General features: G+C 45.1%; 1 protein-coding gene across 18 annotated transcripts in view; it reads left to right on the forward strand.

Moving 5' to 3' along the window:
• Positions 1–14898, forward strand: part of PDE4DIP (phosphodiesterase 4D interacting protein) — a 166874-nt gene that overhangs the window by 124764 nt on the left and 27212 nt on the right. For 12 of the 18 annotated variants that reach the window (XR_015726397.1, XM_087866217.1, XM_087866219.1 and 9 more), the window contains 6 exons: positions 1196–1284; positions 6684–6916; positions 10336–10771; positions 11612–11804; positions 12682–12801; positions 13412–13922. Coding sequence is in view for 17 of the 18 variants with exons in the window: in XM_087866217.1 (XP_087722343.1) it covers positions 1196–1284; positions 6684–6916; positions 10336–10771; positions 11612–11804; positions 12682–12801; positions 13412–13922 (1582 nt within the window). In the remaining variant the exon portion in view is untranslated. The remainder of the gene's footprint in view (positions 1–1195; positions 1285–6683; positions 6917–10335; positions 10772–11611; positions 11805–12681; positions 12802–13411; positions 13923–14898) is intronic. The other 6 variants (XM_087866222.1, XM_087866218.1, XM_087866221.1 and 3 more) reach the window with 1 other exon arrangement.

The following is a 14898-nucleotide window of genomic DNA, read 5'->3' on the forward strand; positions in this document are numbered from 1 at the left end:
GCCAGGGTCAGAACTAGAGCTCAAGCTTCATTAACTTGGGCAGGTTCTATAAGACCTGTTCTGTAGAGTGTCATGGTGGATTTTCTTTGGTGTTAAAATGATTAACCATCATAAATTCCTCCATTTTCAGAAGATATCAGTAATGTGGGCCACAGGTCTTAACCTAAAATCCGATGGACAGTCTTTTATTGTAACAGATGTGGAGAGGAAGAAATGCCCCAGCTTTGTTCTGTCCAATATGGTAGCCATGAGCCATGTGTGGCTTGTTGAATTTGAATTTGAATTTAAATTAAATTAAATTAAATAATTCAGCTCCTCAATCATCCTAGCGCATTTCAAGTGCTCAGTAGCCACATGTGTCTACTCTATTGGGCAGCACATGCATAGAGTTGCAGAAAGTTCTATTGGTCAACACTGTCTCACACCTTTGCCCAGACCACAAACTGCAGTTATTTGTCCTCCCTGAGTGCAAGACATAGATATGTGTGCCCTCGGGTGACTGTGTCCATCTTTAAGGAATGAAAGAATGTATTAAAACTCACTTGGACAAAGAAATATAAGACACCCTTCAGGCAAAAGATGTTGGCATTGAACAAGAGTTTGAGAGAGATGGGGAGGTTAAAGGAAGGAATTAGGAAACACCCAAACCATTCTGTGCCTTGAGTCTTAACTAGTCCTGAGCTTCCGTAGGACACAGAGCCCCTAGAGAGGTAATGTCACCCCATGATCCTGGAGATGGAAAAGTATGAGAAAAGCAGGTTTCCCTTAATCCCCAGGAAACCAGGGACCCTCTCAGTACTTGATGGTGGGGAAAAGGTTAGTCATGTTGGGCCCATGTTTCAAAAGAGAAGGTCGTGACATAGCCAGATTGGCAGGACAAGAAATAGTTCAGGCTTTCTGGAAGTAGGTGAGAGGGGTAACCACTCTAACAGCCAGCTCCTTAGTGCAGGTCTGTGCAGTCAAAGCCAGCGAATGTTCTAAGGCTTAAGCTTCAATATTAGTAAGAAAGTATCAGTGATATAAGGCTTTTCTACAGATCTGGTACACTGGTTCCACCTTCAGCCCTACTGGCTAGGGGGCCATGCATATGGGGAAAGGAAGAAATCAGAGGCAGACGGCAAAAAGTGTAATTTTAGCTGCTGTCTGGAAGCCACCTGTGAAGGGAATCACCTTTCTCTTCTGGACTCACTTCCAGGTGCTGCTGCAGGGGACGATACCGAAGATGCTAGCACCGAGTTCACGGACAGCATTGAGGAGGAGGCTGCACACAATAGCCACCAGCAAGTAAGTCCAAGTCAGGTTCTGGGTTCCCAGGGTGGAAGGCTCATAGCCCTTTGGGGTCTGGTGGTCTCCTGCAGCCCTTGTGAGCCTAGAGTAAGAAGCTATCTTTTTATAAAAACCACTTCCCAGTCTTCTTTCCGCCCTCCCTGAGCTTCCCAGCCACCTTACCAGCCAATCCCTATCCTTACTCCACTTTTCTCTCCAATCCACCTTTTTTTTTCCCTTTTTACTCCTTCTATCTCTTGTTCCTCCTTCCCACCTTTGCCCCTATGTACCATCTATAGCTATAGCTTCAGAAGAATTTTCACTTACAACAAGACCATGGACAGTTCCCCTCTTGGGCTTTTGTATTTGAAACACACCACAGAAGCCAGGGAGTCATCGGAGGGCTGCTTGGGGAGGTGGCAGGCCTAAGACCTGCTTCAGGAGAGTGCTCTCTGAGAGCCTCCAAGAGGACTGGAATGCTTCCAAAGCAGGGATCTGTCTTGGTGAAATCTCGTTACACAAAAGAGAATTCCGTTGGGCAACCTGACAGACCACCCAGGTTGGGACACATCAGTGACCAGCAGGTGACACTTCAAGAGCAAGCCCCCATCAAACCTCAGAACTTGGTACCCAAGGCTGAAACACTGTTCCCACCAGCCATCAGTGAAGGTGTAAGCAGCATGTTCGCAAGCTCAAGAGTTGAATATCCTGGACCTCAGAGATTAAGTCACCGACATTGATCCCCTTGCACTCACTGGCACTCCTATGTGTCTCCACCTTGCCCCGTGACACTTAGCAATCATGTCTCCTGGATGAATCATGCCTGTGAGTCTCTGAGTTATGAAGGAGAAAGTGGATCATTGGTATCCATTCTTCTGCAGAAGTAGCTGGGGTTTTCCAGTAATAGCTTCCTTGGAGCTATTAAGAAAACTGCTGGGAAAATGAGGCTTTCTGGGTCTGCCTCTATACCTCCTGTAGAAGAAAAAGAGGAGACCAACAAAAAGAACCTACATGAACATTCCTTAAATCTCATAGGACTTGGCACAGTCTTTGGCTCTTGAGGACATGAGTAGTTAGTTGTCTGGGATACCTCACGTCCTCAACACCATTTCTTTACCTTCTACCAAGATCCCCCTTTTGTTGCTCTAGCCACACCTGACCCTTATTTCTCCTTAAATTCTTGCATGAGTTCTACTTCTCTTTTTCCTTGAACAGCTTCTTCTAAGTCCTCCTAACCAATGCTTGTGACTTTAATTATGTAAACTACTACCCCTCTGGACAGATCCCTCTGCCTCGCACTCCTTAATGTTACTGAGGAGCTTTGGGGAGAAGAGAGGGATCTGCAAGATAAGCAAATGTCCACTCCAAGAGTTAGATTGGGATGTCAGTGGTCACTGGTGGTTATTGCTGCTGTGGACAGGATTAGCTTCAGAAAAAGTGAACAAGAGACACAGATGTGAAGCATCTTCCTATAGCGTAGCATGGAGCAAATGACCAGACCACATTTTGAGAAGGTCAGTTCAACCCTGGAATAAACCTTTACATTGGGGCATGTGTATTTCCCTTGCAATGTCTGCCCTATTACTTGGCCGAGATACTTTATAAATTATTAGTCCACCTTTCTATGAGGGCTTGAGTCATGATAAATAAATTTATGTACCTGCCGGATGAAGAATATCTTGGGGAAGCATCATTTTCTTTCCATCACCTTTCCTTGAAAATCAATCTCTAGTTTTGGGTAGGAGGAACCTTGGTGTATGATATCATTGTAAATTCACTTCAACTTTTCTGGAGTTTGAGGGTATGACTCTCCTGCTGCCAAATAAATAAAGCTTGTTTTGCTGTAACTGTTTTGTGTCCAGATTCTCAAAACTGTGTGTGCTGGTTTCTGGGGAAATAGTCCCTTACAATCAGGCTCTGAGTTCCTCCTTGCTGTGTCCTTGGAAGGTAAACTTTACTCAACACCAAGCTACCTTCCTACCTCAGGCATACCCAGACTTCCCCTCACAAACACATCCCACTTGGTGTTCCTTCCACAGCAAGAGCTATCTTTTGGCCAAAGCAAGTTGCTTCATCCCTATTTTTTTTAATAATTTTTTATTATGTTATGCTAGTCACCATACAGTACATCCCAAGTTTTTGATGTAAAGTTCCATGATTCATTACTTGCGTATAACACCCAGTGCCCCATGCAATACGTGCCCTCCTTATTTTTGGACTCATTTACATCAGGAAGTCTCAGGTCTGGCTATGTTGGTAATTTTCCCCAAGTATCTCCCACAAAATCCCATTCTCAAGCAAATGTAAGGTCTGTAATAACTAGGAAATGCCTGTGTAACGAATCAAGCATTGCCTTTCTTCTTTTGAACTTTTTCAGTGGAAAAAAGTTAATCAAGAATCAAGATTCAAATGCAATGAAGGAGAAAAAAGTCAGTAGACTTAGTGTGAAGAACTTGAGAAAAAATCATTAATGCCCTTCATGGGTGTGAGAACTGATTTACATTTACCTATGTCATAGGGTAAAAAGAAAACAACTCAATTCAAATAAGAGATCAGATGTGTAGGGTCAAAGGAAACCCAGTACACACAAAAAAGGTTTAATTATACCATGGAAGCACTAGAACAGATGAATTAGGAAATGGCCGGTGGGGAGGAACCTGTAAGAGATATGATTAACAATAGACCTAAAGGATTCATACTACCACCACACATACTGAAAGCCCTGGGGTTTTATTTGGGGAAAATATAGAAATATCGACTTTCCATGGATGAGAAAGAAAAACTGATTAAAAGCTAGATTCTGAGTCATTTTTCATGCATTTACATTTTAATTTTAAAGATAAGTTAGCCAAAGTAAGCTCCCTTTGACCCAGAACCCAAATTAGCTTGGAAACAAATCATAGCTCTATTTTCTAATTTTAAAGTGGGAAATTAGACCAGGTGTACCTTCAGGCCCTTTCTGGTATTGACATTCTGTGGTTCTTATTTTTTTTTCTTTTTAAAGAAACTAGGTATATTTAAATCAATAGAATATCACATAGATGCAGAAGGAAGTTTAAAAATAGATAGGTACAGCTGGGGCACCTGGGTGGCTCAGTCAGCTGGGCAGCCAGCTATTGATCTCCACTCAGGTCTTGATCTCGGGGTCATGAGTTCAGGCCCTGCATTAGGCTCCTTGCTGGGTGTAGAGCCTACCTTAAAAAAAAAAAAAAGATAGGTATCATTAAGGTTAGATTTATTATTTTTTTTAGATTTTATTTATTTATTTGAGAGAGAGAGAGAGCACGAGCAGGGGGTAAGGGTAGGGGGAGAGGGACAAGCAAACTCCCCTGCTGAGCAGGGATACTGACGCAGGGCTCAATCCCAGGACCCCAGGATGATGACCTGAGCCAATGGCAGACGCTTGACCAAATGAGCCACCCAGGCACCCCGAGGTGAGATGTTATTTTTAAAGAGAAGGAACACTTAGGTTTTAGAGAGATATATAGTGCCCATATTCAAAGCTGATGGTAATGTTTATTTATTTATTTTTTAAAGGTTTTATTTATTTATTTGAGAGAGAGAGAGCACAAGCAGGGGCAGAAGGGGAAGCAGACTCCCCGCTGAGAAGGGAGCCCAATGTGGGGCTCAATCCCAGGACCCTGAGATCACACACGACCTGAGCTGAAGGCAGACACTTACCCAACTGAGCCACCCAGGCGCCCTGGCAATGTTTATTTCAGTTAAGTTAGTTGGAAAGGGTTTATACAGAAAGGTGACATCACATAGTTTTAATGAGAGGTTGAGGTCCTAAATTTTCAAAAGTGGTTTTATTCAGTCTCCCGTTCTTTGTTTTGTCCCAAGTGCTTGGTGGCACATATGGAGATAGGACAGTGTAACTGAGCCCGGCAGCAGAGCCAGGGAGACAAATGTCAGTCTCAGATCCCTAGGAATGCCTGGGAAATGAGCAACTGTGTCTATGCATCTTTCTTCATTCTCTTTCTTTGCAACCTCAACTGCTGTGCTACTAAACGCCATGGCACATACATGCCATGAACCAACTCCACCCATACAGCCTAGGTCTTACTACACTCAGTTACAAGCAAAAGTCTATGGCTTTGTGCCAGGCCAAGCAGCTCTGTCAATCATAGATCCGTTTAAGCTGCTCTGGGCCCTGTTCTGTTCAATATATTTGTGACCTGAATGAAGATACAAAGCATATAATTAATTCTACAAATCATCCCCAATTGAGTGGGTACTACTTGATTTATGGAGAGCCACATAAAATATTTTGAGGACTTGGATCATTGAGAAATGATTCTGGATAGCCAGAATGCATTTGCCAGCAACAAGTACAAGTCACACTATTAATACAGATAGAAGGAACAGCAAGAGCTAGAAATAGCTGTGGGAGAGAGGTGGAAAACTGGGAGATCAAAATAGACCCGAAGCTAAGTAGAACCCCAAAGTGCAGTCACAGAGAGGAGAAAGAAGCCACATGGCTTTGGGATGTATTAAAATTCATATTGGATGGATGGACAAGAAATGCTTGCACCAAAGTACTTAGTCATACAGTGAGTGCGTTCTCATACTCAGGTTTTAGTTTCTATACTTTTAAAAGTGTGGGGGAAACTGGAGAGGAGCCCAAGATGAACAATAAGACAGTCTTAAAAAAATTCTTTGAGGAAAAGCTACATGATCTCCTTGAGTTGACGCACTGAAGAGTCACTTCAGGAGTATCCCCAAAACATAGAAAGGTGTTGGGACGTTATTTCCGCCTTGTTTTCTTCTCAGGTGCTTAGATTTGTAGAGAGAATTTGCCTGGCAGCATCAGCACAAGGGTGATAACCAACACGTGGGCAGGTGGCCTCACTTTACCTTCTCTGTAGTTATAGGGCGTGATTCTCCTGCTGCCAGTGAAATTAAGCTGCTGTTTTACCTGTAGCTAAGTGCCTTCTGTCTTCGTCTTCCTTTTTAGGGCCTGTGGGGCAGACATGGCCTTAGGCTTTAAGAGCTGGTGTCTCAAGCCGAGATCTTTGTAGTCAAGGACTCGGATGTTGTGGAGTCAAGGAAGTTTCCCATCTTGTAAGAAGCCTCTCAGGGGACTCTGTCTCCCAGGAAGATTAGAATCACAGCACCCACACTCTCCAGTCCTGTGTAAACCTCATGTGTTTGCACTGGGTTTTGATATGTGCTTGTGTTTTTTTCTCACCAACATCTGGATGCTGCTCTTCCTGCCCATGGCAGCAATCCCCCCTGCCCTCTTGTGTCCTCCCCACCCAGACCAGTCTCTAGAACCCTTATGGCTGAGGAAGTCCTTAGGGTGAGGTCATTTTAGGGCTGCCTTTTTTGTTCCTATTAAAGGCTGCCTTTGCAATCTGATGTTCCTCTTGGATCCTCTCCTGACCTAACTTCTTTAAATTATGATTTTCTTTCAGATCATCAAGGTGGCCTTGGAGAAGAGCCTGGCAGCTGTGGAGACCCAGAATGTATGTCTTCCCCCTCCTTCCTCAACAGGAGGGGACAATAACAGAGGTCTTCAGGAGGAAATGCTCCACCTGAGGGCTGAGATCCACCAGCACTTAGAGGAGAAGAGGAGAGCTGAGGGGGAACTGAAGGAGCTAAAGGCTCAAATTGAGGAAGCAGGATTCTCCTCTGTGGCCCACATCAGGTAGGACACCACCCAGAGAAGGAAAGCTTGTCCATCGAGAGGCCACCATAGCCAAGGAGTTCACCTTGCTGCAGCCAAGGCATTTGTGCTGCTATAGGGCTTCTTGGTCCACATCCCAAGCTCCATGTGTTAATGGTTCAAATTCTTTAGAGAAAACTCAATAATATTGGATAATGGTGATCATTCAAATTATTTAAATCTGGTCTTAATTCAGTACAATAGTGCCCATTATTAGCCATGTATTCATGAGTGAAAATCTCCCAGTTGTATGACAGTTGTTGCTCTTTTGCATTGACTGGAACATATGAGAAATCTCCTACTACCCATGATGCTTCACTGCTGTGTGTGGAACCCAAATAGTCCATGAGGGAGGAGGATTTTTACAGGGGCCCCTTTGTTTCCACTCAGCTCTCTCTTAGCAGCATGAATCCCTAAATCATGGAATAGCAATGTTAATAATCTCTGCTGTTTCGTTAACTTTACAAAAGTGGTATATAGCTGATTCATTGGTTAGATTGGCCACTCTTTTTTTAAAATATTTTATTTATTTATTTGAGAAAGAGAGAGACAGAGATAGAGTGAACAGAGGTGGGGAGGAAAGGGAGAAGCAGACTCCCTGCTGAGCAGGGAGCCCGATGTGGGGCTCAGTCCCAGGACCCTAGGTTCATGACCTGAGCCGAAGGCAGGCACTTAACCAACTGAGCCACTTGGGTGCCCCTGGCTACTCTGTTTTTAAAGGCATTTTTTCAAAAGATGCTTGGGGAGCATGCTGATAATGTAGGGCTAATCCATTCACTACTTCATTCATCCCTGAGGGTCATAATCATTGTGGCCTGTTGTTTAGAACACAGCAGTGCAAAAGTACAAATTTAAATTCATGCCCTATTGTTTCCCTGCCTATTATGTGCCACTTAAACATCCCCACGTCATAGAATAATCTTAGCACTGAAGAGGACCTTGGCGTCTAGCCTAATCCTTATTTCAAAGTCAAGAAAACTCTGGTCTAAAAAGTTCTAGCAACTTGCTCAAAGTTGCATATTAGTCCATGGCTAGACCCCTGCCTCCCAATTTTTAATATCTAAGCCTTTTCTTCTATGCTATATACTTTGTCAAACAATCTTGGAAGTATTCTTGTGATCATCCTTCATGCTGGTTCTTTCACTCTGAATTACCATGATATTTCTCCTCCTCCTCCTCCTCCTCCTCCTCCTCCTCCTCCTTCTTCTTCTTGTTCTTCAGAAAGGGAGCTCAAGTGGGGGAGGGGTGGAGGGAGAAGGAGACAGAGTCTTAAGCAGGCTCCATGCCTGGTGTGGAGCTTGATGTGGGGCTCAGTCTCACAACCCTGAGATCATGACCTGAGCTGAAATCAAGAGTTGGACGTTTAACTGACTGAGTCACCCAGGCACCCCCATGATATTTCTTTCTACTGACGTGAAATTCTACTTAAGCAAAAGCGTAAGGTTTTTGTTTTTGTTTTTAAAATAAGCTCTATGCCCAACATGGGGCTTGAAGTCATAACCTCGAGATCAAGAGTTGTGTGCTCTACTGACTGAACCAGCCAGGTGCCACAAGCAAAGTTTTGCTTAACTTTTTTTATGTGTAAACTTGATTAAGCTCATGGGTAAGAACAGTACATCTCTTTTGATCATACAGCTGAATATACAATCAAACCAAATGCAGATACCTCCATGGACTATTTTCTTTTTTCTCCGGAGTTACTACACTGAAACTCTGAGCTCTCCACACAACCTTAAGAATCATGGATACTGTGGAAGACAGAATCTATCAAACGAATAGCCTATCTTTTGAGGACACTTTGTTGAGCTTTGCTTTCATCGGTTTGTGTCGTGAAAACAGCGGAGTTTTTCCCCAAAACATGAAGCTAGAACATAATATCAAATATTCTTTTCCATACTACACATGTGTTCCCTTCTCTCCATCTTACACCTCAGTTTTGGCAAAATGTCACCCTTCCTCTCCATTGAGGAAACTCTCTCCTAGATAGTCTATCTGATTCCTGTGTCCTAAAGTATTTTCTTCCTTGATTCACACTAGATAAGCCCTGCTCTTGGTTCCAAGACTTCAGGATTCTAATCTAACTGTGCATCCTTCCAGGTGTGAATCACTTGTTTTCTTTGCCTCTTCTAGTCAGCGGTTCTCAAAGTAGCGTGCTAAGGATCACTCAGAGAACCTGAGTAAAATGTAGATCCATAAGCCTTAGCTCTAAAGTTGTTGTTTTTTTTTTTTTAAGCACCTCATAGGATTCTGATGGTAGTACTTTTCAGGTCTGAAGCTAGTACAGCAGAATAAAAGGACTGCTCTGTTGAAGACCCTGAGCTTACCAGACCATATATGCTAGTTCATTTAAGCATCCAGTAACTCTAATAGGTACAAGTTATCCTCATGTTATGTAAAAGGAGACTGAGACTCAAAGAGGTTAAGCAAACTGCCTACTTAAATGAATTGCCTTGTTAAAGCCATGGTTGTTTTTTTTAATCATTTCCATCCAAACTTGGTGAAGGGTATGGTGGGAAGTAAGGATGGAATCTAGAATGTCTTGGTGAAAATTAGTTGTTTATCCATTTTATTTCTTCTGCAAATGTGAATGTTCTATGTGGCAGGAATTGTGAAGGCTCTGGGGATACAAGGTGAACAGGACAGTAAGAGTCCCTGACCTCAGGAAGATGATCTATCACAAGAGCCAGACATAAAGCAAATAATTACAGAAGTGCAATTGATTATAGTTCTAGATTGGTATTATTTAATTCTTTTGTTCCTAGGTCCCACTTTCTCATCCAGTGGTTGAAAACTGACCGATGATAACTAATAGAATTGTAGAATCCATAATAAGTTTGTCCTAGGCAAGGTCTTTCTTATTGTTTTGTCTTCCTTAACACTGTAAGTACCCTTGTTTATTCCAGAAGCCACTGAAAATTAGAACATGAGGCTGAGGGGATGCCTGGGTGGCTCAGTCAGTTGAGCATCTACCTTCAGCTCAGGTCATGATCCCAGGGTCCTAGGACTGAGCCCCGCGTTGGGCTCCCTGCTCAGCGGGAGCCTGCTTCTCCCTCTCCCTCTGCTCCCACTTGTGCTCTTTCTATCTCAAATAAATAAAATCTTAAAAAAAAAAAAAAAGAACATGAGGCTGAATGACCAGGGTAAAGACAACTAGACCGGTGTGTTGAGTCCAAGATTTTTAGGGACTGTGTTGTCACCAGGTAGCTATGGAAGTGTGGGTAAGTCTCTCCTCTTCTTGAGTTTTGGTTTCCTTGTCTATCAAATAAGGGAGTCCTTGTTGGTCTCTGAGGTGGCTTCATGCTTTGGGGGTATCTCTGAGTCTCTGCTGGACCAAGATGGGGACTACAGGAAGCGAGGCCGAGAGCGGAGCCAGCCCCTCATTGTGTGTGTGTTTTCTGCAGGAACACCATGCTGAGCCTTTGCCTTGAGAATGCAGAGCTGAAAGAGCAGATGGGAGAAGAAATGTCTGATGGATGGGAGATCGAGGAAGACAAGGAGAAGGGCGAGGTGACAGTGGAAACTGTGGTAGCCAGAGGGGGTCTGAGTGAGAATAGCCTTCAGGCTGAGTTCAGAAAGCTCCAGGGAAAACTTAAGAATGCCCACAACATCATCAACCTCCTCAAAGAACAGCTGGTGCTAAGCAGCAAGGACGGAAATAGTAAACTTAGTCCAGAGCTCCTTGCGCGCCTGGCCCGGGAGATTGACAGAATGAATACAGAGCTGGTCTGTTCTCCTGAGAAGCCCCAACGCCAAGAAGAGGAGCCCGTGACCATAAGGCCCTGCCCCAGACCCCAGGGCCTTGACCTTGGGGCTGCACTCATAGTGGATGGCCACCAAGTAAGTGCGGGATTAGATGGAATGAAAGACCTGTGGAGAAGGGCTGGAGGTAACAGTGTTTACCTTAAACAGTTCTGCCCCATGGGTCATGAGGGTCTGAGGAAGGGCACCTTTGCCCCCAAGCAGTGGTAATAATATTGTATACACATTCAGCCTTTATAAAAGCTTTTACAAACTTATCTCATAAATATTAATTGGGTGATTACTTTTTCATAAATATTTCTTCACTTAATTTTCCAGATGACACAGTAGGCATTGGGCAGCAGGCAGTAAGACCTGGTCTCTGCCCTGTAAGTATGCAGTACGGTGGGGAAAGATGGCACGAAACAGATCATTTCAATAGGATGTGGTATAGGGACGCCTGGGGGTTAAGGCAGCCCAGACAAGTGGTGTGTAATGACATCTCTCCTTATCCCTGCCATTTTCGTCACAGCTCATCCCAGGTGTCTGTTCCTGAGCCACAGGAGGGGCTGTCGGGATCCTCATAATGGGAGAGGCTTTGCTGAGTATTGAGTAGATAGGGAATATAGAGGATTGGGGGGGGACAAGGGTGGGGCAGGAGCACAGGGAGAGATGAGGAGAGGTGTCTACCCTCCTCTTTTCAACCACTGCACCAACATATACTGAGAGCTCCTCACTGGACTCTACTGGCGCTGTAGTATGTGCTGTAGATACAGAGATGAATAAAACACGATCCTAGCTCTGCAGGAGCTCGGAGCTGGAAAGCAAGCCACTACCAAATACCGTGAGGAATGCTGTAACAAACCCATGAGTAAAGTCCACAGGTTCAGAAAGGGAAGGAGCCGTGACTGCTGGTCCCTGTGCTGGCTCTTTTCACAGCTGGATAACTGGCCCCAGGCCCGAGACCCTGGGCCTCAGTCAGAATTTAGCCTTCCTGGATCCACCAAGCACCTGCGCTCCCAGTTGGCCCAATGCAAACAACGCTATCAGGATCTCCAGGAGAAGCTGCTGATATCAGAAGCCACAGTCTTTGCCCAGGCCAACCAGCTGGAGAAATACAGAGTCATGCTTAGTAAGTCTTAGGTTCACCATCACAAGGTGTCTGTCTTCTCCCTGAGAAACTACATGCTTTGCAGACTTCCCTTTTCTTTCCCAGCCTCAAAACAAATTTAATCCTGACCAGGTCCTAGAACTGTGGAAATGCGTATTTAACTTCAGTTTTTGCACCTGGCAGAAAAGAATAAAGAACAAAGCAAGTTTGCAGTGAGCATATAGGGAGGAAATGGGCCAACATTTAGGTCTGCTGATTTCTGGTATAGTCAGCAAAATGCTTTACATCTCTCAACATATACTGATAGTTCCTCTCCTCCTCTTGGCACCAAACCATATTCTTCAAAAATATATCATCACCGTTGGTTTAGAATCCATGCTTTCTAATAGAGCTTCCTGGGGTGATGGAAATGGTTATGGGGCACATGAAATGTGGCTAGTTCAACTTGGGAGTTTTATTTAATTTTAATTAATTAAATATGAAGTAGTCACATGTGGCTGATAGCTATCTTATAGAACAGTATGGATCTCGATGTTTTAGGACTCTAAATTAGTTCAGCTCCATTCACGTATTTACTGAGCCTCTGTGGATAAAGCAGTTGCTAGTTTCACTGGGGCTTCTAGGGATGATGATTTATATAATACCCAACTTAAAGATGTCTCGTCCCTACAAAGTCTCAGTTGTTGGAGGTGAGATCATCAGTGGCAAACAGGCTCATCCTGGTGCAAGGAAGTCCTGCCTGGGGTGGGTGGTCTTTTCTCCCACTTGAGTCCAAAGAACCATCCATCCCACTCTGGCTCTGACCTCCCTGTCCCGAGGGCTAGGGCACATGCCACTGAGGTTGAGGGGGTACGTGGGACATTCAGAGCCTCTGTGACATCCGCTGTCTCTTCCCAAGCAGGTGAATCCTTGGTGAAGCAGGACAGCAAGCAGGTGCAGGTGGACCTCCAGGACCTGGGCTATGAGACCTGCGGCCGAAGTGAGAATGAGGCTGAGCGGGAGGAGAGCACCAGTCCCGGTAGGAACACAAGGGAAGGGCTCACCTGGCCTCCCTGGAGTCGTCCTTCACGTCTAGGAGCTGTTAACCAGTCCCACACCTGATGAGGAGTAGGGCTGAGGGGGTGCTGTAGACTGAAGAGGACCCCAGGACTAGCGAGGCACAGGAAGTTTGGCAGAGAAGTCTTATCCAATGTGAGGCTGAGTGTGAGGTGGAATGTCTCTAGTTTTCAACATACTCTGTTAATTAAGAGAAGAAAAGTTTTATCCAACAGATGATCGTCTAAGGCTGACTTTTTCATGAAGAAACCAGATGAGCTTTTGGAGATATGCAAACCCTCCGCTAAAAAGACCTGTTTTTCCATCATAAAAGGTCTTTGACTATAGGGACACCCAGCAAACTGAAATCGAGAAAAGAAAAAACACTCCGTGCAGTAGAAGGTGACTGTGCCTGACCTGCAGGGCTGTTGAGTGGATAAGAAATACCAGGTTTGAATGCTAGTAAAGTGCAGGGCTGAATAAAGTCCCGCTTCAGCTTTTTCTCTAGGACTTCTTATCCCCAGCACCAAAGCTGCTCCAGCTACAGCAGCATGCATAGCTTTATTCAGGAGGATGTCTTTGTCTTTTCTCAGAGTGTGAGGAGCATAACAGCCTCAGGGAAACCATCCTGATGGAGGGGCGCCTGGGCTCCCCAGCGGCCAGCTCCCCAGGGAATAAGCCCTTGGAGAGCCCTCGAGGGAAGCAGGAGGAGTTCCAGGCATACGGAAAGTCGGAAGACATCTCTGTCCTACATAAGGACATCAGAGACCTGAAGGCCCAGCTGCAGAATGCCAACAAGATCATTCAAAACCTCAAGAGCCGGGTCCGGTCCCTCTCAGTTACAAGTGATTATTCATCTAGTCTGGAGAGACCTCGAAAGCTGAAGGCCGTTGGCACCCTCGAGGGATCCTCACCTCACAGTGTCACTGATGAGGATGAGGGGTGGCTCTCTGATGGCACTGGGGCTTTCTACCCCCCGGGGCTTCAGGCTAAAAAGGATCTGGAGAGTCTGATCCAGAGAGTGGCCCAGCTGGAGGCCCAGCTCCCGAAAACTGGAGTGGAAGGGAAGCTGGCAGAGGAGCTGAGATCAGCCTCATGGCCTGGGTAAGAGGGGCACTCTTTGGACCCTTATTTGATTGATGATGTCTAAGTTTGTGTTGGAGGTGGGCTAGCCCAGGCAGGTAGAAGAGAGAACCTATCAGGGCAATCAGAAGAACACCCGCTTAAATGCTAGGCCTAGATCTGAAGACAGGTCAGTAGGCCCTGCTGGGAGACACCAGGTCTCTGAGATCTCCTCTCAGGAATCTATTAGTAAAGCGACCGGATATGTGGTGTCGTAGTAAGACTGGAGCCAGACTGCCTGGGTCTGAATCCTAGCTCTGGAACTTCCCAGCTGTATAACTTACTTAGACTTTCTGGGCCTCTTTCCTTACCTATTAAATGAGGAGAGTAAGAGAACCTATCTCAAAGGGTAGTTATTGGGTTTAAATGAATTAGTATAAGTGCTTATAATTGCTTAACATATATTAAGCTCTCAGTACTACTTACCAGAACTGATACTGTTATTGATACTTTGTATTGAAAAACACTGGGTAGACTTCTGTCTAGGTATCTGTCCTTGTTATTTGCACTGAATGTCAAACCATCCAAAAGCTTAGTGGCCTCAAACAATAATTTATGTGGATTGACGGGGCTCAGCAGAGTGGCTCTCACTTGGGGGTCTCTCATGGGGCTGCTGTCCAGTGGTGGCTGGAGATGGACATAGCTTCTTCCTTCATGTGTCTGGCAATGTGGTGCTCCTTGGCTTCTCCCTTTCCACCCTTGGCTTCTCGTCTTCCAGGGTCTTTCTTCCTGGGGTGGGCCTCTCATAGTATGGTGGTCCCAGGGCATGGCAGCTGGCTTCCAACTGACAGGAAGTAGAAGTTGCCAAGACAGTTAAGAGCTACTCCTGGGCTTGGCACAATGTCGCTTCCATCATTACCTCAGTCGTGGTGGTCACAGAGCTTGCCCAAATTTAAGGAGGTGGAGAACAGCCTCTACCTGCTAATGAGAGAAGGGGAAAAGGCACATTTACAAAACA

This window comes from Ursus americanus, chromosome 12 (assembly GCF_024610735.1).
Source record: "Ursus americanus isolate L20-20 chromosome 12, mUrsAme1.1.p, whole genome shotgun sequence".
NCBI classification, from domain to species: domain Eukaryota; kingdom Metazoa; phylum Chordata; class Mammalia; order Carnivora; family Ursidae; genus Ursus; species Ursus americanus.